The 24461-nt window shown below is 47.3% G+C and overlaps 1 protein-coding gene across 1 annotated transcript; it reads left to right on the forward strand.

Moving 5' to 3' along the window:
• Window positions 1–5462: 5462 nt before the first annotated feature.
• Window positions 5463–7256, forward strand: LOC148714821 (UPF0481 protein At3g47200-like). Its single transcript, XM_088714693.2, has one exon. The coding sequence runs from the start codon at window positions 5721–5723 to the stop codon at window positions 7254–7256; it is 1536 nt and encodes a 511-aa protein (XP_088570819.2). The 5' UTR covers window positions 5463–5720.
• Window positions 7257–24461: the final 17205 nt, after the last annotated feature.

The following is a 24461-nucleotide window of genomic DNA, read 5'->3' on the forward strand; positions in this document are numbered from 1 at the left end:
ACTTCTCCCTTTCCTGCCTCTACAGATGTTCCGAAGATGGTGACCAAGAACGCAGCCCTCTATGCTCGCTTCCGGAAGAGGGCGGCCGAGATTGGTGGAGCCTCGCCCGAGCTGAGAAAGAAGGCCAGGCTCTCGTCTGGTGCTGGCGCCGAGGCGAGCATGGCCCAGGGCGGGCCTTCCAGGCCTGCTCGGGAGGTTTCGAGCACCGACCACAGGGGCTCGAGTTCTACGGGAGCTTCGGCAATGTTGGCTTGCTCGGCTCCCATCTCTCAGCGCCCTGGTCGACATCCTGTCGAGCAGCGGCGCTCAATTCCTGAGCAACGACGCTCGGATCCTGAGCCGAGGAGCAGCCAGGGGGCTCTGAGGTCGCCCCCGCCCCTGCCTAGCCCAGCAAGGCCTAGTCTCCCTGGTCCCTCGTAAGCCGATTCCCAACCAGAGAGGAGGCCTTACCTCTCCTCGTGGGAGGTTTTCGAGGGTGACTCGGCCCTCGATGATCCTGTAGTAGCGCGGCAGATTTTTCGAGTCGCGCTGCTCCCGGCCGACCAGGCCAAGATCCGGTCCACGAGCTACAACAGCTTCTTGGATGGGATCTATTGCTCCGCGGTACGGGTAAGTTCACCTTTAGACTCTCGTTTTCATCTTTTAATTTTTAGCCTTGACTCATTTTTCCCCTCGTTGTTAACAGCATCTCCACGAGTTCGAGACTCTGATGCACATAGCGTCCGACTATCGGGAGCGGGGCCGAAGATGCCGGCGCGGGCAGGAGGAGGCCGAGAGGAAGCTCCGCCAGGCCGAGGTGAAGCTCGGCGGGGTCGAACTCCTGCGGAAGGAGCTGCTCGCAAGAGTAGAGGTTAGCGTAGGTGAGCTCCGATCGCGGACCACGGAGCTTGAGGAGGAGAAGGGCGCGCATGCCCTGGCTAGGTCAGAGGTGCGCGCTACCGAGGCGCGTCTGGCCGACGCCCGCTCGGCACTCGTTGTCCGTGAGCAGGAGGTGAAGGATGCTCACCTCAAGGCCCAGGAGCTCGAGGCCCGCGAGAAGAGGGCCCAGGATGAGGCTCAGCACACGGTCCAACTCTTTCGGGAATCGGAAGAGTTCCATGATCTGCTGGAGGAGGAGGCCGTGGATGGGCTCATCCGCGGCTTTGACGATTTTCGCAACCAACTGAGACGGCTCTGCCCCGAGTTTGACCTCAATCTGCTCCGACCTGGGGCAGGAGTCGAGGAGCTCGACGTGCCTGAAGACCCGACTGGGGCTGAAGTTCAAGCGGCCGAGGAGGGTGAGGTTCCCACTGAGGGGGATCTAGAAAGAGCTTCTGATGCTGCCCTCCAAGCTACTGATGTGACCCAGGCCGAGGCAACAGCTGCGAATGACCTCGGAGCAACATCCGCCTCTTAGGGTTTTGTTTACCTTCTTTTTTTTGTTTCTTTGTTTCTTTGCGTTTTCCTTTGTAAGCAAGGTCGGCTCTTGAAAGTGTATGGCCGAACCTTGGTCTTGTATTTAGCCTTCGGGCTTTCATAAATGAAAATTTCTTTTCCCTAAATTTATGATTGTTCTGTCTTTTCCTTCCACATGGATGAGTTTTCGATCATTTAAACTAGAATTCTCTTCGACAAATTTCTCGGGCTCGGCCGAGCCCCGTTTGCGCTTGCTAAGCATGGATCCAATAGGAAACGTTCCGAGCCTCATCGTTTCCGAGCTCGGGTTTGCATTTCGCCAAGTCCTTGAGCTCGGATTCAAACTCGCCGAGCCCTTGAGCTCGGAATCGAATCTCGCCGAGCCCCGGAGCTCGGATCCAAATTTTCGGAGCGCCAAGCTCGATCTTTTGCCCCCGGAGGGGTTTTGTCAGGCCTTAGGTTAATCTTCTGGAAGGTCTTGGCGGAGTCTTTAAGCTCGGCTTTCCGAGTGTAGGCCTGCAACAACTTTAGAGTCGGTCCCCGATGGGATCGTCGACCAGAGTTAAGCTGTTGTTAGGGCTTTCGTGGCAGTTAATCTTGACTTTGGATGGCGTATCAACTAGTAGAGTCGATACATAGTGACTCGGCGCGTCTGGGCTCGGCTAGAACGTTTAGGCTTGAGGTCGTCGCTGCAAGTAGGCGTCAACCTAGACCGACATTTAGATTCGGCCGAGTCATCAAGTAGGGATCTGCATAGATCAACCTGTAGACTAGTGGTGAGAGCATGCTTGAGGTCGAAAAGACCTTAGCTTACGGTTGGCTCAGATGGACATTTCAACCTTGATCGGGGGAGCTCCCGAGCTCAGTCGGAATTTTGTCAATCGTTATGGTATACAAACAAGTAGATGCGATAACATAGGCGCTAGCTGAGAAGTACCTTTCGCACCGTCGGAGCCGAGCACTTTGGGTAGAGGTAGCCGATTTCGCTCTGCGGTCGGCTCTTAGAGGCATTCTTTGGCCTGAGTCCGCTTCTTCGGGCAATATTGTTCGTTTGTAGAATGAGACGGTGCTTTGGTCAGGGCCTCGCACAACAGCGTAGCCCACTCCAGCCGATCAGGGGAGAATATCATGTAGTCTTGTCTTGGGTGCGCCTGCGCATTGGAGGGTCCGCGAAGTTCCCATCTCTTTGTTGTCTTCCCGAGGTCGAGGGGACTTATGCTTGTTGTCAGCACATGGGGGATCCCGGCCTTTGTCGAGGGATGAACGAGATCGAAGGAGCTCGGGCTTGCTGTTGACCCGATGATGCTTTTCGAGGTCGAGGGAGTTTGGGACTCTACTGTCGACTCACGGGGCATCCCAACCTTTGTCGGGGGATCGTGCGCAAGGTCGAGGGGTCTGGGAACGCACTATCGACCTGTGACGCTTTCCGAGGTCGAGAAAGTTTGGGACTCTACTATCGACTCACGGGGTATCCCGACCTTAGTCGAGGGATCGTGCGCAAGATCGAGGAATCTGGAAACGTACTATCGACCTGCGACGCTTTCCGAGGTCGAGGGAGTTTGGGACTCTACTATCGACTCACGGAGCATCCCGACCTTAGTCAAGGGATCGTGCGCAAGGTCGAGGGGTCTGGGAACGCACTATCGACCTGCAATGCTTTTCAAGGTCGAGAAAGTTTGGGACTCTACTATCGACTCACGTGGCATCCCGACCTTAGTCGAGGGATCGTGCGCAAGGTCGAGGGGTCTGGAAACGCACTATCGACCTACGACGCTTTCCGAGGTCGAGGAAGTTTGGAACTCTACTATCGACTCACGGAGCATCCCGACCTTAGTCGAGGGATCGTGTGCAAGATCGAGAGGTCTGGAAACGCACTATCGACCTGCGATGCTTTTCGAGGTCGAGGGAGTTTGGGACTCTACTATTGACTCACGGGGCATCCCAAACTTTGTCGAGGTATTTGAGGAAGATCGAGACCGAGCTCGATATCAGCGCAGCGAGGTGCTTCAGGCTTAACTGGAGCATCTGAGCTTGGTCGGGCATCCGAGCTTGGTCGGGCATCCGAACTTGGTCAGGATTTTCTGGGATTCATGAGCATCCCAACATCAGGAGTATGAAATAATTAATGGAGAACCGTAAGCAAATCATCATAAGTGGAGTGAGAGTGGCATTCCCGTTTGTCGATGACCTCCGAAGGGTTCATTGATAGTACATTCGAAGGTTATCGGAGTTCCAGCTTCGAGGGATAAAAGTTCCCTCAAGAGACTCCAATTTGTATGCTTCGGGCTGCTGGACTCGCGCGACTCGGTAAGGTCCTTCCCAGTTTGGGGCTAGTTTTTTCTGTTCGATGGGCTGAGAAGCCTCATCCCTCCTGAGGACGAGATCTCCTACTCTGAAGAGCTTGGCTTTTACTCTGGAGCTGTAGTACTATATCATTTTCCGTTGATACCTCGCCATACGAACTCGGGCCGCCTCCCTGGTTTCCTCGATGAGGTCCAGGTTGCCTCTGAGTTGGGAGGAGTTGGAGGTTGCGTAGTAGTGTTCCACCCTTGGTGAGGGGGCCCAGCTTCCAGAGGAATAACAGCTTCCGAGAGCTGTGGCCTTCTGTCTAGGCCCCTCCCCGGCAGTTCTCTCCGGGGAGACACTCGTTCTTCATTATTAGCCCTGGAGGAGCCATGAAGATTTTGGCCCTGGGGGATCGGGCCATTCGGAGGAAGCACCGGCTGGACCTGGGCCTGTGGGGGTAGCGTAGGTGGGGCTTTCTCACGCTGCAGGCCTTGGACAGCGGCGGCCAAAGCCTGAACTTGTTGCACCAGGATGTTGAACTGTTCCGGCTGGACTTGGGGAACCGGATCAGCCGAAGATGGCGAGTTCTGGACGGAGTGTCCAGGACTTGGTGGAAGACACCAGAAAGCATTGGAGGCTCCTTTACTTCTCAACTTCATGGCCACGACTCGGTCCCTTCCTCTAGCGCCAACTGTTGCTGGAAATTGGATCCGGGGGCGACCATCAGCTGAGAGGAAGGAGCTCCGGTGCTGGAACGGCAGGAGGAGGCAGTCCGTCGGCGGGCGGCGTCCTCCGGAGGACCTGCAAGAAGCTGGTGGCTGGGGTTTCCGGCATCGACCCTCCGATGCTTAAGTCAGAGGGGGCTAATGTGTAAGGAGAGAAAGGAGATATGCTTTTCTGAGTTTTTTGAGTCCAACCTCCTCTAAGGTGGAGGGGTTCCCCTTTTATAGAGGGGTATTGTATTACTTGTGAAGTGATGGGGCGAATAGTTCTTTTTTGGTCATAATTGAACACGATTGTGTGCATTAATACAGTGTCGTGGGAGATCAGACCAGAGTCAGTGAGTCATCGTGGTGGATCGGACGTGGCAGAGTAGTTCAACTACCTGCCGTGGAGGGCTTGAGATCCGTAGATAACACGTGCATTGATTGTTGAGTGAACTGGAGATCAGCAGAGGCCATACGCTTTAATGGTTGAGTGAACCGGAGTTCAGCAGAGGCCAAACGCTTTAATGGTTGAGTGAACCGGAGATCAGCAGAGGCCATATGCTTTAATGGTTGAGTGAACCGGAGATCAGAACAGGCCATGCGCATTAATTAATTGTTGACGGCGAAGCAGGGTATGGTCTCCAGTTGAGCTGCGAAAGGGCGTAACGTTAGTAGGTGAGCGGTGAGGTTGGGCTTTTGAAACTAGGCTCCTGAAGAAGATTAGACTGAGGTCGAATGCTATGACGGGGCATCTCGGAGTCCAGCATCTGGCCGGGCGCCGAGCTGTGCTAGTCGCCTTCAGGTTAGGCGCCTCCGAGTCGGACGTCTTCTGGTCGGGCGCCCGAACGCCTTTCCGGTCGGGCGCCTTTTGGTCGGGCGCCTTCTGGTCGGGCGCCCTCTAGTCGAGCGCCTCCTTGTCGGGCGCCTGCAGGTTGTTCTGGGATAACTTAGTTTTTTCCTTAATAAGAATTAATTATATAATAAAAGACTTGCTGCCAGTACTCCTTACCTATAATAAAAGACTCAAGACTTTATGTACGAACACAAACCATGTGCACTCGACTTCCTCCATTTCTTGGTCTTTCTACTATTCTATTTTTTAGAGCTCTATCAAATTTAAGCATCGGAGGCCTCTTCATTGGTACTTTATCTTCCATCATAGCAGATCAACGATCTCGGACCGGATTTTAGCGGCACAATATGTATTCAGTGCTCCGATGACTTTTGTTACCATATATGCTTGCTTGTGTTGTGCTGTGCGGCTCTCCCTTTATCTATTATTGTCCCAGCTAGAGCTAATAGCATTTCTATCCTTCTTACAGCAAAGGCGCGATGAACTCCTCCGAGAAGGCCACAGGAAAGGAGAAGGTGGAGACCATGGAAGCGAGCAAAACCATCAGTTCTGTTGGAGGGGAGCGTAACCCCAGTGCAGCAGGCGGCCTTTTCCCTGGCGATGTCGGAGCATATGCAAGCCCAAGGGACGAAGCAACGGACGTTTGGGCCCAAAAAATGCTGCATAAAATCGATGTCGTCCTTAAGAAGACAGATAATTACACTGCATCTAAAAGCATCAGCACAGCTCCTGCAAGCACTGAGGACCGTGACAAGAAGCTTTACGAGCCAAGGGCGGCGGCCATCGGCCCCTACCACCGGAAGACGGAGGATAATTATTTCAGAATCACAGATGAACACAAACTGTGGTGTGTGAAAGAAGTGATCGGCGATAGTTACAAACAAGACCTCGGTAAATTCCTCGGTAAGATGAAGGAGAGGGAAGGAGATGCTGTGAAGTTTTATCGTGCGCGTTATGGGACAGACTATAACTTCGGCATGGATTCCCAAAGTTTTCTGGAGATGCTAATGCTTGATAGCTGCTTCATCTTGTTGGCGCTTTCATTTCATTATGGTCCTGCCGGGGTACTCCCTGTGCTGATGCGCTTAACCAAGCCTGTACCATGGGCACAACGTGATATAGCGCGGGCATCGGAGCTCGTCAAGACTGACTTGCTGTTGCTTGACAACCAAATCCCTTTCTTTATCCTTGAGGATGTTTTCAGGATGAAGAATGATATTTGCCCAAAAGAAAAGATGCAAAATGGAGGCAATGAAGGCAAGGGCTCAATCAGAAAAGTTGCTCTCGAGTTTTTTCACATTCTCCATTTAGGAAGGAACAATTTGAAATGCCCAGAAACTACGGAGGTCGATCATCTGCTTCATTTGTACCACATGCATTTGGAGCCACCGTCGTTCTATGGTGCACAAATTCTTTTACGTATTCTTCCATATACCGATCCACATCGATCTCTCCCCAGCGCAGCAGAGCTCCAACGAAAGTCTGCGGTGAATTTTTATAAGGTGAAAAAAATGGTAGGTGTGTCGCAAAGCGTACTTGACGTAACGACGGGCAAATTTGGAGATATCCAGATGCCGTTGTTGCTCGTCAACGACCGTACCAATATTCTCCTCCATAATCTAATCAGCTTTGAGCAGCCTCTTGGCATCACGGGCTCGTACGTCACAGCCTACGCCGCATTCTTGCATCACATCGTGCAGAGAGAAGACGACGTGGAGCTGCTTGAAAATAGTGGCGTGTTGGAGCACAGATTGACCAGCCGTGCGGAGGTGGTCGCTCTCTTCAGGCAACTACATTATGTGATCGATAGTTCTAAGACGCCGGGTTACTTGGCTGGGGTATACGAGGAGGTGAATCGTTGTTGCAAAAGCAAGTGGCGCAGAACGTATGCCGATGGGAAGCAACGTTATTTCTCCAATATATGGCTGCGCATGTCGTTTGTTGCCGGTTTCACCATATCAGTTGCCACCCTCATCGAGGCCATCTACGCCATCAAGGACTACTATAAAAATTGAATGGCACCGCTGCTAGCTAGGAGCAGCGTTTGATGTTACTCTGAATAAATCGTGCATGTATGTAATCCATCGTGTATGATCCGTCCCACTTGTCTCAGATGTAATGTTCTTTTCCCTGTTATATGTTGTAAGCTGTCTGATGTCTCTCCCCTAGATTTCAGGGATCCTCCCTTTATCGGGGGAGACGAAGTTTTTTTTCATCCTCTTTTGGTGTAATAACTAATAAGTGTGGTGGTAGTTACTTGCGTGAATTCTCCCCCTTAATGTAAGTTAAGCTTCCAAGTGGAACTTCTTAAACCGTGTACCTAACTACTAATAGTTATTCTGTTGAACTGATGCTGGAAATAATGATGCATGCAGTATTTAACCTTGTTTCTGTAAGATATTATTGATTGAAAACGGTTATTGTTCGCTATTACTGGCTAATCGCATTCCGAATAACTGGCACCTTCTTTCAGGAGGGTCCGAGCACGACCCCACCGATCTCCTCGGCTGCATGCAGATGGAGAGTGTGCTGGACGGCAATCGATAAATCCGTCTATGGGTGGTGAGCAAATTCGATCACCATGGTGATGTGACGCTTTGTGCCGGCTGAAGCTCAGGCGCTCCCCGCCTCCCGGTCCCCAGCCCACGTGCATTGTCGAGTCCCGAGCCACCCGTTAGGTAAGTTTCGCCAGTTTTAACTTGTTTGCCCTGTGCCTTGAGGAGGAGAGAGTGGGAGAGAGGGGGGGGAGAGAGAGAGAGAGAGAGCGACCGAGAGATTTTCTGAGCCCTGTCCTTATCTCACAACTAATGATCCTCTAAGCACCGTTTCACTTGGTTAGCCTACTAGTATAATTTACAACCAATTAATACTATTATATTATGCTAATTTTTTATGCAAACATCATAAGTATATGACAATTGAAAGAGAGAAATATGGAACACCTTGACCTCAGGCCAGATTAATCCCCTACCTGAACCGAGGTGAATGACTTTAGCTCCAATCGAGAAGTCGTCAGCCAAGAAAAACCCTAATCTCTCGAGAGTCGTTGTAGATCTCCGAACCCACTCCACCGGAACTGCCTGCCGTGCTTGTAGATAAGGAGCAGTTCGATCTGCTCACTCAACAGGTGCAGGTGTTGACTGCGGCGGTCCATAGCCTACAACAGGCGTAGTGCAACCGGAGCCAGCCCGATCGAAATCCGACCAACCTAGCCATCATTGGCAGTGCCTCGAGCGACCCAACCCCTCAATAAGAAGACCATAGAGTGGCCACAAGTCATGCGCATAGATGGGTCATTGAGTCTGAGAGGCAGCAGGGTTGATCTCACGCTTACCAGCCCTAGCGGAGTAATCATAGAGTGCGCCATTCGGTACGAATTCTCCACCTCAAGTAACGAAATCGAGTATGAGGCGCTTAGTACCGGATCTCGGAACCCGAAAACTAGAGGCCTTTGGCGTACAAGACAGGAACCTCGACGGTGCCCTGAATTCGCGGGCTTGGAGCTACGGCAACCTTCATACCTATCATTAGTACGATTCACTGACGTCCGAACTTATTGCCAATATTCTCTCGTTTTGTTTGTTTTTCAGATCGGACGACCATGAAAATTGAATTCGACATGGGACACCCCTGAGAACACCTAGGGCCTCCTCAAGACCGCACCCACTCAAATTTTTTCTAGGAGTCAATCCCAAGAGATGTCTCCGAGAGCATCCTCTGGAGGTGAAACATTTCTCGAATCATTTTTCGTGGATTAGCATCTCGAGGTAAGAGGTGCTGGCCTCCTTAAGACCGAGCCCACTCGGATTTTCTCAAGGAGATAACTCTAGAGATGCATTGGAGAGCATACTCCCGAAATGAAAAGAATGGCTGCCACGCCGAAGGCTCAGCGAGTCAACCGATCTCTTTAGGTCGATAATAGACTAAGCAGGAGAACAGGCCACTTTACTTAAGCTCGGCGAGTCAACCACCGGTTGATAATGGCTCGAGCAAGAGAATCGGTTGCTGCACTGAAGGCTCAGTAAGTCAATCGACCTCTTCAGATCGATAATGACCAAAGCAGAAGAATTAGCTGCCATGCCAAAGGTTCGACGAGTCAACCAACCTCTTCAAGTTGATAATGGCTTGAGTAGGAAGACCAGTCGCCGCACCGAAGGCTCAGCGAATCAATCGACTTCTTCAGGTCGAGAATGGCCTGAATAGGAGAATCGATCGCCTCTTCGAAAGGTCGGCGTGCCAACCAACCTCTTCACGTCGAAAATAACCTAAGTAGGAGAACTGGCAGCTACGCGGTTGGCGTGCCAAGCAACCTCTTCAGATCAAAAATGGCCTGAGCAAGAGAACTGTCCACCGCGCCGAACTCTTGGGAGTGCCAACCAACCTCTTTTGGTCTAGAATGGCCCGAGCAAGAGAACTGCCTGCCGCACCGAACTCTTGGAATGCCAACCAACCTCTTCTGGTCGAGAATGGCCTAAGCAGGAGAACCGTCTGCCGCGCCGAAGGCCTGACGTGCTAACCAATCTCTTTCAATCGAGAATGGCCTGAGCAAGAAAACCGACCGCCCACCGAAGGCTTGGCATGCCGACCGACCTCATCCGATCGAGCATAGCCCAAGTAGGAGAACCGATCATCGCGTCGAAGGCTCGGAGTGCCGACCGACCTCTTCAGGACGAGAATGGCCTAAGTAGAAAAACTGACATCCACGCTGAAAGCTTGACATATCAACCGACCTCTTCAAATCGAGAATGACCCGAGAAGGAGAACCGCCTACCATGCCAAAGGCTTGGCATGCCTTCCGACCCCCTTAGATCGAGATGGCCCGAGGAAGAGAATCGGCCACTACGTCGAAGGCTTGACGTGCCAACCGACCACTTTGGGTTAGAAACAGCCCTAGCAGAAAACATACTTATCATATATGCCGCAGACAATTTTGGAACGAGTCCATCATTTAAATATAACTGGAAATAAATGTAAAGAAGTGCTCCACATGTCACAAAAACCAACTGATAAAGAACTCTTCTCAGAATACTGCTAAAGGTGGAATTTTGACCTAGTGTCTAGCACGTGGACTAGTAAGCTATGTGATGCAGCACCGATCACGGGAAGGCTGCCGCAGCGGTGTGGACGCGGATCCGAATAGGGATGGGTTGCTGTGATGTGAAATCAGAGGAACGGGAAAGAAGGGAAGGAGGAAGAGGAGGGAAGGAAGAAGAAAGGAAGTAAGGCAGAAAGGAAGAGAAGAGGGAAAAGAGGAGGAAGACGTGGGGGAAAAAGTTCTTAATCTTTCATTAAACCCTAATCATGAAAAAAGTTCCCTATATATAGGGCCCAAATAAACACAATTAACATAAAACCTCCTTACACAGAAATAACTCTAAATAAGCCCAAAACAACACAAATAAGCCCTAAAATGCAAACAAGCCCAAAAATAAAAATAAAATAAATATGCAAATAAGATGGTGGACTAGGCGGGTAGATAATCAGCTCCGATGTCCCCATCAAATCCTTCCGGATGAAAAAAACTTGACCCTGTCGAGTGCAAGTCTGGCCGACTGTCATACTGCTCCACAAGGTCAGGGTCAAGGCGCTGCAACTCGGCTCGCGAAATCTACGCCACATCTGATTCGGATCAACCTTTCTACCGAACAAGGTAACGTTGGTAACTTCCTCTCCTGGTAGATATAACCTACTCATCTAATATATGTTCTATGTGTTCTCTGCGTGCATGAAACTTTGGAGATGGTGGCTAAATAGCAGGTGATGGGTCAAAGCGATCAACAAAGGCGGGTGTATCAACAAAAGGATCAGAAGGAATGAATGTTGATTTTTTGTATGGGACTAAATCTTCAATATTAAATGTCGCACTAATTCCATAGTCTTCAGGAAGATCTACAACATAAGCATTCGAACTGATTTTCTGTAGGACTTTGAACGGTCCCGCACTACGAGATTATAACTTTTTGAACGTTTCCGAAAAAAGGCGTTCAGGTCTAATTCTCACCATGATATAATCTCCTACATTCAACTCTTTATAACGTCTGTACAAATCAGCAAGAGATTTATATTTTAAGTTATTAGAGTGAATACGTTTGCTGATTTTCTGACGCAATGAATATAGGTGTGATGCAAATGAATGTGCAGACTCAGAGACTCTATGTTGATGAGATATGAAAATCAAGTCTATGGGCTGCCTAGGTTTATAACAATTCACCACTTCGAAAAGACTCAAGTCTAAGGACCTATTGACCGAACTATTATATGCAAACTCGACTATCGGTAATACTAAATCCTAGATCCTAGCACGCTTACCTTTCAGACATTTTACCAGATTTTTAAGGCTATGGTTGACAACTTCAGTCTGGCTGTCGGTTTGAGATTGATAGGCAGAAGAAACTTTTAGTGTGGTGCTTATAATGTGCCAAAGAATTTTTCTAGAGTAGCTCATGAATTTAACATTCCTATCAGATATAATAGATTTTGGAAGGTCAGAAGGTCTAACGACTTCATTGAAATAAAGTTTGGCAACTCTAGAAGCATCAGAAGTCTTAGAACAGAGAAGAAAATGAGTCATATTTGAGAAACAGTCCATCACCACAAAATTGGAATCGTGCTTGATAGAGGTACGAGGAAATCCTAACACGAAGTCAATACTAACATCTTGCCGTGGACATTCGAGACGAATCCGAATCTGGTGGTATCTCCTCTTCAGATCGATCTTGGAGAAAACCGTAACACCGGACATAAAATCTAAGAAGTCGTCCAGCCTAGGAATAGGAAAACGATACTTAACCGTGATTTTATTGATGACACGGCTATCGACGCACATCCTTCAAGAACCATCTTTCTTGGAAGTGAGGAGTGCAGGTACAACATAGGGGCTCAAACTTTCACAAATATACCCTCGGGTGAGGAGTTCATCAACTTGACATTTTAGTTCAGTGTGCTCATTTGGGTTGAGCCTATGATAGGGAAGATTTGGCAAGGATGCTCCAGGAACGAGGTCAATCGCGTGCTGGATGTCACGCATTGGAGGGAGTGTATCTGGAAGATCCTTAGAAAAAATAGAGTGGAACTCCTCCAACAGGGGAATTACTTCTGGTGGGTGCTCAGGATTCGACTCCACATTGATAACTCTAGCCACAAGGGCGAACACAGGTGAGTGGTTTTCGATATCTTTCACGATCTCTTTCAAAGTAATGATGTGAAGTGATTTATCTTTCCGTAGTGTAGCACTCTTTTTTAGGGGCGGGCTCTCTAGGAGGCAATGAGTTTAGTATAATTTTTCGACTTTGGAATATAAAGCTACACGACTTCGAACGTCCATGAACCGTGACGTCCCTATCGTATAATCAAGGTTTTCCTAGAATGACTTGACCTACGTCCATCGGAATGCAGTCATACCAGATTTCGTCTTTATAAGATAGAAATTGAATCGGGATGAGACATCTTTCCAACACCGAGATGGACGTCTTATCTACCCAAGCTACCTTATATGGGTTGGGATGAGGGGTAGATTTTAGGCCGAGGCGGGATACAACTCCGAAAACAATGGCGTTGATGCAACTCCCGCTATCAAATAAGATTTTGCACGTTTTAACATTGATCTTAATGAGCGTGTAAAACAGGGAGGTCCTACGCCAATCTTGCTCGGTCTTAGTCTGAGCTAGAGTACACCGAACCACATGAAGCTTAGGGTTTTGGTCATTCCGGTCAGTGGGCTCATTTTGGGGTTCAGTCTGAATAACTCTAACCCGTTCTGTTTGTCTCTAAAGTCTTCTATAAAATCCTCGATATTTGGTTTATAGATTTCTTCGACATATTCAGTCTCCTGAGTCCCAACTTCAAGTTCAGTCATTAGATTGTTAGATGTATGCCCTAGAAGCCAATCTGGCTGACACATTGTTAATTCTAGGGACATAATTTTGCACTTGACTATTTATTATTGAATAAATGAAAGGCATCTTTTTCATTCATATTGTTATTGTGTCTATGAATCGTCCAAGGAATTAATAAGATGATGATGCATATTCTCAAGAGTTGAGAATTTGAGCCATGTATCATTAGTGATTAATTTCTAAACGCTCCTGATCGATGGATCATCACGAGGACGGTGATCGATCCGATGAGATCAGTGCACACATTGCTTTTCTTATGGATGGATGAGACTCTAGTCCACAGTGTGGCGACACTGAAGTAATAGTGCAGGTGCTTGTTAAGAACAAGGGTATTGAGCGTGACCAAGACAAGAAGTCACTTGGATGTCTATCCACTCGTCAGTGACTTGCTTGATGTTGCAGTAGTGTGACTGGTCCTTTGACCTGCGATGCTTCGGCTACTCACAGTGAGGTTATTGTAGTTTGACTGCACATATATATGGTCTCTAGCCATATGGGTCCATGCAGTGTAGATTGGCTGCAGTAGGTTCACTGTAGGAGTAGGGTATGCACCTATAAGGAATCTATCGACCTTGATAGATAAGGAGAGATCCTATGTGATTTATAAGACTGAGTTCGTAAGACCTCGGTCGGGGCAGATTGCACAGTGGAGAAAGAGTTCTCCACTCTCGAACTTAAGTCGAATAAATCTTGACATATGACAGACGAAGGGGTTTGACGAGTTATCCATGACCTCCGTCCTGTAGGGATCCACGATAGAAGGACTGTATCACATGATAACTGCACCTAGAGGTTCATCATTCTATTCTGCTAGGTAGCCACTACATGCTGCTAGGTATCACTGGTGGATGGTGGGACTCACAGGGATTATCTCGATGATCGATTAACCCTAATGAGTAGAGAAGGAATCGTTCCAATCCATTGAAAGGAGTTTTCAATGATATTGTGATAGAGATCACAATATATCTCACTACCAGTCAGAATAGAACCTATGGAGTCACACACACTAGAAGTATTGACCGATCCGATGGTTGAATCGTGGTTAGGAATCACAATTAATCAATTCTGTTGATTTTCAGTTGAAGAAGGAACAATGGAATTAATTAATTGGACTTAAACGCAAATCCTACTTCGAGTAGGATTCCTAGAGTCCTAATTGGATTAGAACTGGGAATCCTAATTGGAGTAGGACTGGAATTCCTACTTGGAGTAGGATTCCTACAATCCTAATTTGATTAGGAGTTTTTGAATTAAAATTGGATTCCTACTTGGAGTAGGATTCCTAGAGTCCTAATCGGATTAGGACTTCGGATTCAAATTAAAGTCCTAATTGCATTAGGACTAAAATTAAATAAGTCCTAATTGGATTAGGTTTTCTTAAGTCCTAATTAATTATTAATCTAATGAATCAACATGACTCCTAATTGGGTTAGGATTGAAGAGTTCAATTGTGTCATGGTTCATTCAAGTTCTAATTGGATTAGGACTAGCATAGATTGAACCCAATTGATTCATGATTTGGTTAAGACCTAATTGGATTAGGACTAAGCCATAAGAGGGACACCTAATCCTCCTTAGAGGAGGATTAGGGCATCACAAGAAGGAGGGGATCACGCCCCTCCTCCTTTGATTCCTTGGTGCGGCAACAAGAGGGGCCGGCGCCCCCCTTGGAATAATTTCAAGGGAGCTCCTAAAAGTTAGGAGCTCCACATGTTATTTAAAGGAGGCTTTTGGGGGCTGACCTAATTATGTAAAAGCCCTCTCCTCTCTAGCCGTGGGCACCCTTTTCCCCTTTGTTTCAGCTGCCAACAGCAAGAGAAAAGAAGAGAAGGCGTCTCCCTCCTCTTGGGCTTCTTCCTTGGCTTCAACGCATGAGAAGAGAAGAAGGCTGCCAAGGGCTTTGATCCTCTTCATCTCTTCATCCTTCTTCTTCCTCCTCCCAAGCACAATCAAGGGTTGATTAAGAGGAAGGACATCAGCCATCAAAAGTTATCTCTGCAAGGGAGCTAGCACCCCGGAAAGATAGAGAGCTTGGATCGGTTCCTGCTTCGTGTGGATACCCGTAGAGGCCGGGCACTTGAACGGCTTCAAGCGAACCTTCATCCAAAAACCACGATCATCAGTTTGCGGTGATCATCTACCCGCACAAGGTGAAGATATGATCTTCTAATATTTTTAAAATTTTTTTAATCCTTATCTATCTACGAACGGTTTTAAACAACGTTCATGCGATGAACGGTTGATCCCGCGCATGCCTCTTCCGCTGCATCTGAAATTTTTGAAATTTTTCAGCGGCATGGGCGGGTTTCTAACAGTGGTATCAGAGCCTAGGCATCGTAGATTAAGGTAAGGATTAATTATTAATAGGCTTATTAGATCTGAAATTTAAATGATTATGCATGCTAAAAATTTTCTGCATGCAGATTTTTTCTAGGATGCTGATTTTTGCATGCTGATTTTTATGTGATAAAAAGATGATTCTAATTCCATTGTTAATGAAATTACAAAGTTTAGAATCATGATTAGCATGATCAGCAACCTATGTCATGAGATAATAAATTAGATTTCAGATCTGAAAATTATAATTGCTGCATGTGGTGATGATCATAGGATTCAAACCCTTTTGGTATCAAATGTAATGACCTGCGATGTGATCTGTAATGTCATGTAATTTTTCAGATGCTTGCATGCATCTTATTTGATGTTTTGAGAGGCCTGCGTGCCTCCTAAAAGAGGATGTAATTTATTATTATTTTTATTTTACATCTGGTTGTATTTCTGTGATGTGATGTACGTCAACGATTAAGTTGAAGACAAGGCATGAGATGAACGGCGATCTAAGCGGTTGATGGCGATTGGATCAAGAGTTGATCAAGGATCGAATCAAGGAGGCTTGGAACCAATTCAAGAGTTGAAGACCAATTAATCGATTGACGTGCATGTGCTTGTAATATGACCTAATTAGAATCCATGATCATCATCTATTTAAAGTTTAGCTTTATTTGATGCTGCGATTATAACTGCCTGTGATGTGCCGTTTGCATGTGATGTGAATGAGAGCGGGGTAGATAGGTTTACATGTGATGTAGCAAACCCAATTGAGACCTAAATTAAAACCTCCTCAATCAAGTCGAGAGTGAACCAATATGAGCAAGTCATATTAGATTAATTGATCTAATTGGTGTCTAGAAAAGCATGAAATGTGGTTACTTAATTAGGACCTTACTCTCTGAGTAAGGGGAGCCTCCCACCTGCTTACCTGGCCAATTATTCGATTACCTCTTATGAAGAGCTCAAGTTGCAAACACTAAGACCTGATTAACCAATATTAAGTCAATAGGTCTTCCACTGTAGTAGAGCTGCTAAGGTCTTTCTGATGTTGATTTGTCTCGGCTGGATACAGTGGGCAAGTTGCATCGGGGGGCTGGACCTCTCTATAGACATGAGATGTTGTAGGGTAAAGGTGGGGTTGGGCACCAATAACCGTTAGGTGAGGACCCAATGACGACTTTATTTCTACGGTTATACGGTGGGTCTGACTTAACTAAGTAATGGGACCAATAACTGTTAGGTGAGGTCTTCATGACTTAGAGACCAAGTAGCACTGCAACATGCTTAAGAAGCATTGTACAAGAGTTGTACACTCATCTGTTTATGTGTCACCAATAACTGTTAGGTGAGGTGGCATGTAAATCGGTGGGACCGCAGTACCCACTAGAAACCCTAGTCGTGTAAGATTTCCGTTTTCCTACCAGGGGAGTGTGAGGAATTCGAGAAAATAATGGGAGGTACATTTGTTCTAAAAGTCCTTAGAACAGATTAAGGATCAAGTACAAAAGTCTAACTAGAATCTTTACTCTCTGCAGATCATAATGTCAGCTTCAAATCCTTTAACCCGTATTTTTGAGACCAACCGACTGACCGGAACCAATTACAAGGACTGGCTTAGAAACCTCAAAATTGTTTTGAATTGTGAGAAAATAGGCTACATACTCGATTCAGATATCCCCACACTACCAACACATGCTACTGATGTTCAGCGTGAGATGCATCAAAAGTGGATGGATGATGACATTAGAGTCAAGTGCTATATGATGGCATCCATGTCCAATGAACTCCAATGCCAGCATGAGAATATGAAGACTGCTAGGGACATACTAGCATACCTACAAGAGTTGTATGGTGAGCAGAGTCGCACAGCTCGTTTTGAAGTGTCCAAGAGGCTCTTCAAAGCAAAGATGCGCGAGGGGCAGTCTGTCCATGATCACGGTCTGACTATGATCAAGGACCTAGAGGAGCTTGAGAAGCTCGGTATGAACATGCACAAGGAATTGTAAGTAGATGTAATCCTTCAATCCTTTCCTGATTCATTTGGTCAGTTTATGGTAAACTACTACATGAATAAGATTGAATGCACTAAGACTGAACTGATAAATATGTTGGTAACTGCTGAGGGAGCCTTGAAAGGTTCAAGGGGCAATGTCCTTGCTGCTGAGTTGACTTCTGGTCCAAGAGAAAGTCTACTTGGAAGAAAAAGAAGCCTGCTAAGAAGCAGAAGAAAGACAAGAAGCCAAAGAAGGAAGTTCAAAAGAAAAGGGCTAATGACAAAGAAAAATATTTCCACTGCAATGTCGACGGCCACTGGAAGAGAAACTGTCCTTCATACCTCGAGAGCCTGAAGAACAAGAAAGGTGACACACCTTCAGAAGGTATAGACTTGCTTATAATTGAAACTAATCTAACGGTTTCTTCTACTTCTAGTTGGGTTATAGATTCTGGTTCTAGTGCTCATTTGTGTACCACCATGCAGGGTCTAAAAGAAAGTAGAAGGCTGGCGGAAGGTGCGGTAACCCTTCAGGTTGGCAATGGGGTAAAAGTTGCTGCTGTGGCTGTGGGCACCTACCATCTGCGACTACCGTCTGGTTTTAGTTTATTACTTAGAGACTGCTATTATGTACCTGCTCCTAGCAGAAATTTGATTTCTATTTCATGTCTAGCACAGGAAGGTCATGTTTTTACATTTGACAAAGACTGCTATTTTATTTATTTCAGAAATAAAATAGTCGCACGTGGTTTTATGATTGACAGTCTCTATCATTTGCATATGGATGTATCTGTAAATGTGTCTGAGCAAGAAGTGAGTGCCAAAGGATCCAAAAAATCCAGAGATGAGATAAACCAAAAATATTTGTGGCACCTTAGGCTTGGCCATATTGGAGAGGACAAAATGAACAAAATGGATAAAGATGGGCTTCTTGGCTCATTGACTTCCGAGTCATATCCAGTTTGCGAGTCCTGTCTTCAAGAAAAAATGGCTAGATTACCCTTTGTAGGACATGGGGAGAGGACCACTGAAATACTTACCCTGGTACACACAGATGTGTGTGGCCCATTCGATGTGCAAGCCAGGGGACGTTATTCGTACTTCATTACCTTTACCGATGATTATTCACGGTATGGGTATGTGTATCTTATGAGACACAAATCTGAATCTTTTGAAAAGTTCAAAGAGTTCAGAAATGAAGTAGAAAAACAAACTGAAAAATCCCTTAAGGCTCTTCGATCAGATCGAGGAGGAGAATACCTTAGTGGAGAATTCCGGAACTATCTCAAGGACAATGGCATAGTCTCATAATGGACTCCTCCGGGTACACCTCAACTCAACGGGGTGTCAGAGAGGAGAAATCGGACTCTATTGGATATGGTCCGGTCCATGACGAGCTTCATTAATTTACCTATGTTTCTTTTGGGAGATGCCTTACTTACCGCGGTATATCTACTTAATAGAGTTTCCTCTAAATCCGTTCCTACCATACCGTATGAGATATGGAATGGTAAGAAACCAAGTCTTGGTCATCTCAAGATTTGGGGATGTCCGGCCCACGTCAAAAGACTACAGGCGGACAAGCTAGAGGCTAGGACCATAAGTGCTCGTTTTATAGGATATCCTAAAGAGTCATTAGGATACAATTTTTACGTCTCAGAGGATCACAATGTGTTTGTGAGCCGTCACGCCATCTTCTTGGAAAACCAGTTTATCCTTGATAGAGGCAGTGGGAGGAAAATTGAGCTTGAAGAGAAAATCTCTGAAAAGCAACGAGTTGTTGGGGTATGTGGAGACCTTTGGTGATGAAGAGAATTGAAGAAAAATCAATTCTGCATAGTTTTCTGTCTGGCGGACTGTCGGAGTCGACTCGAGCTTCAGTCGAGTCGACTCGGAAACAGTCGAGTCGACTCGAGGTCTGTCGAGTCGACCCGAGAGGAGAAAGCCGCAAAAACCATGTTTCTGTCTGGACTGTCAGAGTCGACTCGAACTACAGTCGAGTCGACTCGGAGCATCGTCGAGTCGACTCGAGATACAGTGGAGTCGACTCGAGATCGTGCCAGTTAAACTGGAAGTTGTTCAGACGTGCCAGAGTCGACTCGGACTTTAGCCGAGTCGACTCGGGCTCGCGAAAAATCGTACGGACAATTTTCTTTTGGTGTTTTTGGTGGCGTTTCGACGGCTATGATCATCTGAAGGTCTTGAGACTATATATAGGACTCATGAGAGCCCTAGGGTAGGGTGATTGGCCGTATATTTGAGAGAGACTCTTGTTTGTGAGGCTAGGGTTCTAGAGAAGAAGAGGATTGGGATCCTACTTCTTGTGCAAAGAGAATTCTGTGTGAATCTCTTGTAGATCGATCGCTTGTGATCGTTCGGGTGTGTGCTATCTCTGTAATCAGTTCATCCTTATTGAGATTTGGAGCGGTGGAGGACGTAGGCTATTTGTAGCCGAACCTCGTTATATTTTTGTGTTTGCTTTGCTATTTTCTTCCTTCTTCTTCCTTTGATCTTTGATAATCCGTTGCGGTGCTCAAGTGTTTTACCCTACTGATACCACGGGGTAATCTTTTGCCCTTCGTAGGCGGAGCGAAGAGGTGATCCTTGAGTCCGGAGTTGAGGGAGCGAGAGAGTGCTTATCCGTTTGTATCTCTCTTGCTTGTCCGACGTCGGTGGCGGCACTGGTGTGAGTGGGTTCCGGTGCGGGGCGCCGACAACAATTGGTATCAGAGCTATTGGTTATTCTGCAATGGCGGATGAAGGGAAGTTGCGAATTGAGAAGTTCAATGGCACGAACTTCGGATTTTGGAAGATGCAAATAGAAGATTACCTTTACCAGAAGGATCTCTATTTACCTCTTGGAGGTAGAGCAAAGAAACCAGAGAAGATGTCCGATGAAGACTGGGAGGTCCTCGATCGGAAGACGCTCGGCACCATCAGATTGTCACTTGCATCCCAAGTGGCATTCAACATCAAAAACGAGAAGACGACGATGGAGTTGATGGCAACATTGTCGCGGATGTACGAGAAACCCTCAGCATCAAACAAGGTATTTCTCATAAAGAGGTTGTTTAATCTTCGTATAAAAAATGGCGGCAGCGTAGCAGAATACCTCAACGAGTTCAATGGACTCACGGCCCAGTTGGAGTCAGTGGAGATTAGTTTTGACGATGAGATTCGGGCATTGCTAATCCTCTCCGGATTGCCTGATAGCTGGGAGGGCCTGGTGATGGCGGTGAGCAACTCTTCGGCAACGGGGAAGTTGATTTTTGATGACGTTGTGGGAGTGCTTCTGAGTGAAGAAGCAAGAAGGAAATCTTCTGGAGCTACGGAGTCGTCTGGAAGTGCACTAAACACCTCTGATCGGGGAAGACAAAAGAAGGACGGTCGATTTCGAAGCGACTCGAAGTCGAGATCCAGCAGGTCTCGAGCACCTCAGAACAAGGGAGCGAAGTGCTAGAACTGCAGGAAGACGGGGCACTTTAGGAGGGATTGCAAATCTCCTAAAGGGAAGCAAGGCGACCACACCGAAGGAGTCAGCAAGGATCTGGCAAATCTTGCTGAAGATGGTGATATGGATGCCCTCGTTCTTTCTTTGTCTACCTGTGACGAGTCTTGGGTGATAGACTCGGGCGCGTCTTTCCATGCTACATCCCAACGGAAGCTTCTTGGAGGATATGAGAAGGGAGACTTTGGCAAAGTCTACCTAGGGGATGGAGAGCCTTGCACCATACAAGGAAGGGGAAGCGCGGAAGTGAAGTTGGTTTCTGGATCTTCACTTGAGCTTGAGGACGTACGGCACGTACCTCAACTGCAGAGGAATCTGATTTCTGTTGGACAGTTGGCGAGCCAGGGGTACAAGGCTACTTTCACAGCTGATCAGTGGAAGATATCCAGAGGTTCGTTGACGGTGGCTAGTGGCAAGAAGGTTGGGACACTTTATGTCACCAACGGCACGGAGAACTCTATTGGAGTTGTTGCAGCAGATGTGGACACCAAGTTATGGCATTGTAGACTTGGGCACATGAGTTATCAGGGACTGGAGGTGATGCACCAGTTGGGAAAGCTGCAGGGTCTCAGGAGTGTTGAGATGGACTTCTGTGAGGATTGTGTTCTCGGAAAGCAGAAGCGTGTTTCATTCAACAAAGAAGGTAAACCTCGGAAGCAAGAAAAGCTAGATCTCGTGCACACGGACGTGTGGGGGCCTGCACCAGTTTCTTCCATTGGTGGATCTCAGTACTATGTTACTTTTATTGATGATGCTACCAGGAAGCTTTGGGTGTTCTTCTTGAAGCACAAGTCAGAGGTATTTGGGGTCTTCAGGAGATGGCAGGCGATGGTAGAACTCGAGACAGGAAAGAGGTTGAAATGCCTGAGATCGGACAACGGTGGTGAGTATTGTAGCAGGGAGTTTGAGGACTACTGTGCAGATGCTGGGATCGTCAGGCAAAGGACAGTTCCAGGAACACCACAACAAAATGGAGTTGCTGAAAGGATGAACAGAACAATTAATGAGCGTGCCAGGAGTATGAAGATACATGCTGGATTGCCACAGCAGTTTTGGGCGGAAGCAGTTAACACTGCTGCCTACTTGATCAACAGAGGGCCATCAAAGAAACTTGAATTTGGGATTCCTGAGGAAGCATGGACAGCAAAGAAGATTGATTTGGCGCACTTACGAGTATTCGGTTGTACCAGTTATGTCCATGTTGATTCCAGTCAAAGAAGCAAACTAGACGCCAAATCAAAGAAGTGTATTTTCGTTGGATACGGAGGTCAACAGTTTGGGTACCGGCTTTGGGATCCCGAACACAAGAAGATCATTCGTAGTAATGATGTGGTATTCAATGAGAAAATGCAGCAGAGCACTGAATCAGAAACAAAACCTGTTGAGCCGTGTTTTGTGGATTCTGAAGAGGAGTCTACAAATTCTGGTCAGAAGACTCAGTCAGAGCAAGAACCTGAAGCATTGGCACCCCCTCCACAACTAAGAAGGTCCACTCGTAGTACTCATGGGAAGCCTCCTCAAAGGTATGATGGGACTCTTAGTTATTTGCTGCTCACAGATAATGGCGAACCTGAATGCTTCACGGAGGCATTGGAGGTTGATACCAGGAAGGAGTGGGAGTTGGCCATGGATGATGAGATGAAGTCATTGGAGCAGAATCAAACGTGGGATTTGGTGGATCTGCCCAAGGGGAAGAAAGCACTGTCAAACAAATGGGTTTACAGGCTGAAGGAAGAGCAAGGCGGGAAGAAGCGATACAAGGCCAGGCTGGTTGTAAAAGGATTTCAGCAGAGAGCAGGTATCGACTTCACAGAGATCTTTTCTCCTGTAGTCAAGATGAGTACTATTCGAGCGGTGCTGAGCATGGTGGCAGTAGAGGATCTTCACTTAGAGCAGCTTGATGTGAAGACGGTCTTTCTCCACGGAGATCTCGATGAGGAGATATATATGCAGCAGCCGGAGGGATACATTGCAGCTGGCACGGGTGACTTAGTCTGCAAACTAAAGAAAAGCCTCTATGGTTTGAAACAGGCACCCAGACAATGATATCTCAAGTTCGATAGTTACATGCTTGAGATAGGATACAGGAGATGTCAGGAGGATCACTGTTGCTACTTCCGGGACTTCGGTACATCTTACATTATCTTGCTATTGTATGTTGATGACATGTTAGTTGCAGGAGCTAGCATGCATGAGATTGCAAAATTGAAGCTGAAGCTGTCAAGAAAATTTGCAATGAAGGATCTAGGAGCAGCAAAACAGATCCTTGGGATGCGGATTAGTAGAGATAGGTCTAAACATATCCTCAGACTATCTCAGGCGGAGTACATCAGCCGAGTACTCAGGAGATTCTGCATGGAGGGTGCCAAACCTGTTGGCACACCGCTGGGTGCCCATTTTAAGCTCTCAAAAGGGCAAAGTCCGAAGACGCGGGTGGAGGAGCTCAATATGTCAAAAATCCCGTATGCATCGGCAGTGGGGAGCTTGATGTACGCTATGGTGTGTACGAGACCAGACATTGCTCAAGCAGTGGGAGTTGTGAGTCGCTTCATGAGCTGCCCAGGCTTGGAGCATTGGCGCGCAGTCAAATGGATACTGAGGTATCTGAAAGGCACTGAGCACATGTCATTGTGCTATGGAGGTTCTGAGATCCGGTTACAGGGCTATGTGGACTCAGACATGGCAGGGGACTTGGACGGCAGGAGAAGCACGACAGGGTACTTGTTCACCTTGGGCAGTGGAGCCGTCAGTTGGATTTCCAGGTTGCAACCAGTTGTTGCATTGTCGACTACGGAGGCGGAGTATGTGGCAGCCACAGAGGCGTGCAAGGAACTAATATGGCTTCAAGGCTTGATGAAGGAGCTTGGGAAGGAACAGAAGGATTGCATGTTATATTCAGATAGTCAAAGTGCAATTCATCTGGCAAAGAATTCAGCTTTCCATTCAAGGACGAAGCATATTGACATACGGTACCACTTCGTGAGGTCATTGCTCGAGCAGGGACTCGTCAAGTTGGAGAAGATTCATACAAGTCAGAATCCTGCAGATATGTTGACGAAGGTCATCACGGTGGAGAAGCTGAGGAGTTGTTCAGCTTCTGCTGGTCTTCATGCTTGAAGACGTTGAGGAGGCATCGTACCTATTTCACTAGGATGATTTAGTTTCAGTGGGAGCACAGAGGAGAGCCAAGTAACAAGAGGATATACCCAAGGTCTCCAAGTGGGAGATTGTTGGGGTATGTGGAGACCTTTGGTGATGAAGAGAATTGAAGGAAAATCAATTCTGCATAGTTTTCTGTCTGGCGGACTGTCGGAGTCGACTCGAGCTTCAGTCGAGTCGACTCGGGAACAGTCGAGTCGACTCGAGGTCTGTCGAGTCGACCCGAGAGGAGAAAGCCGCAAAAACCATGTTTCTGTCTGGACTGTCAGAGTCGACTCGAACTACAGTCGAGTCGACTCGGAGCATCGTCGAGTCGACTCGAGATACAGTGGAG

The sequence above is a fragment of the Phoenix dactylifera genome, chromosome 2 (genome assembly GCF_051530095.1).
Source record: "Phoenix dactylifera cultivar Ajwa chromosome 2, Ajwa_hap1_PhDact_Kaust_v1.1, whole genome shotgun sequence".
Taxonomy (NCBI): Eukaryota; Viridiplantae; Streptophyta; class Magnoliopsida; order Arecales; family Arecaceae; genus Phoenix; species Phoenix dactylifera.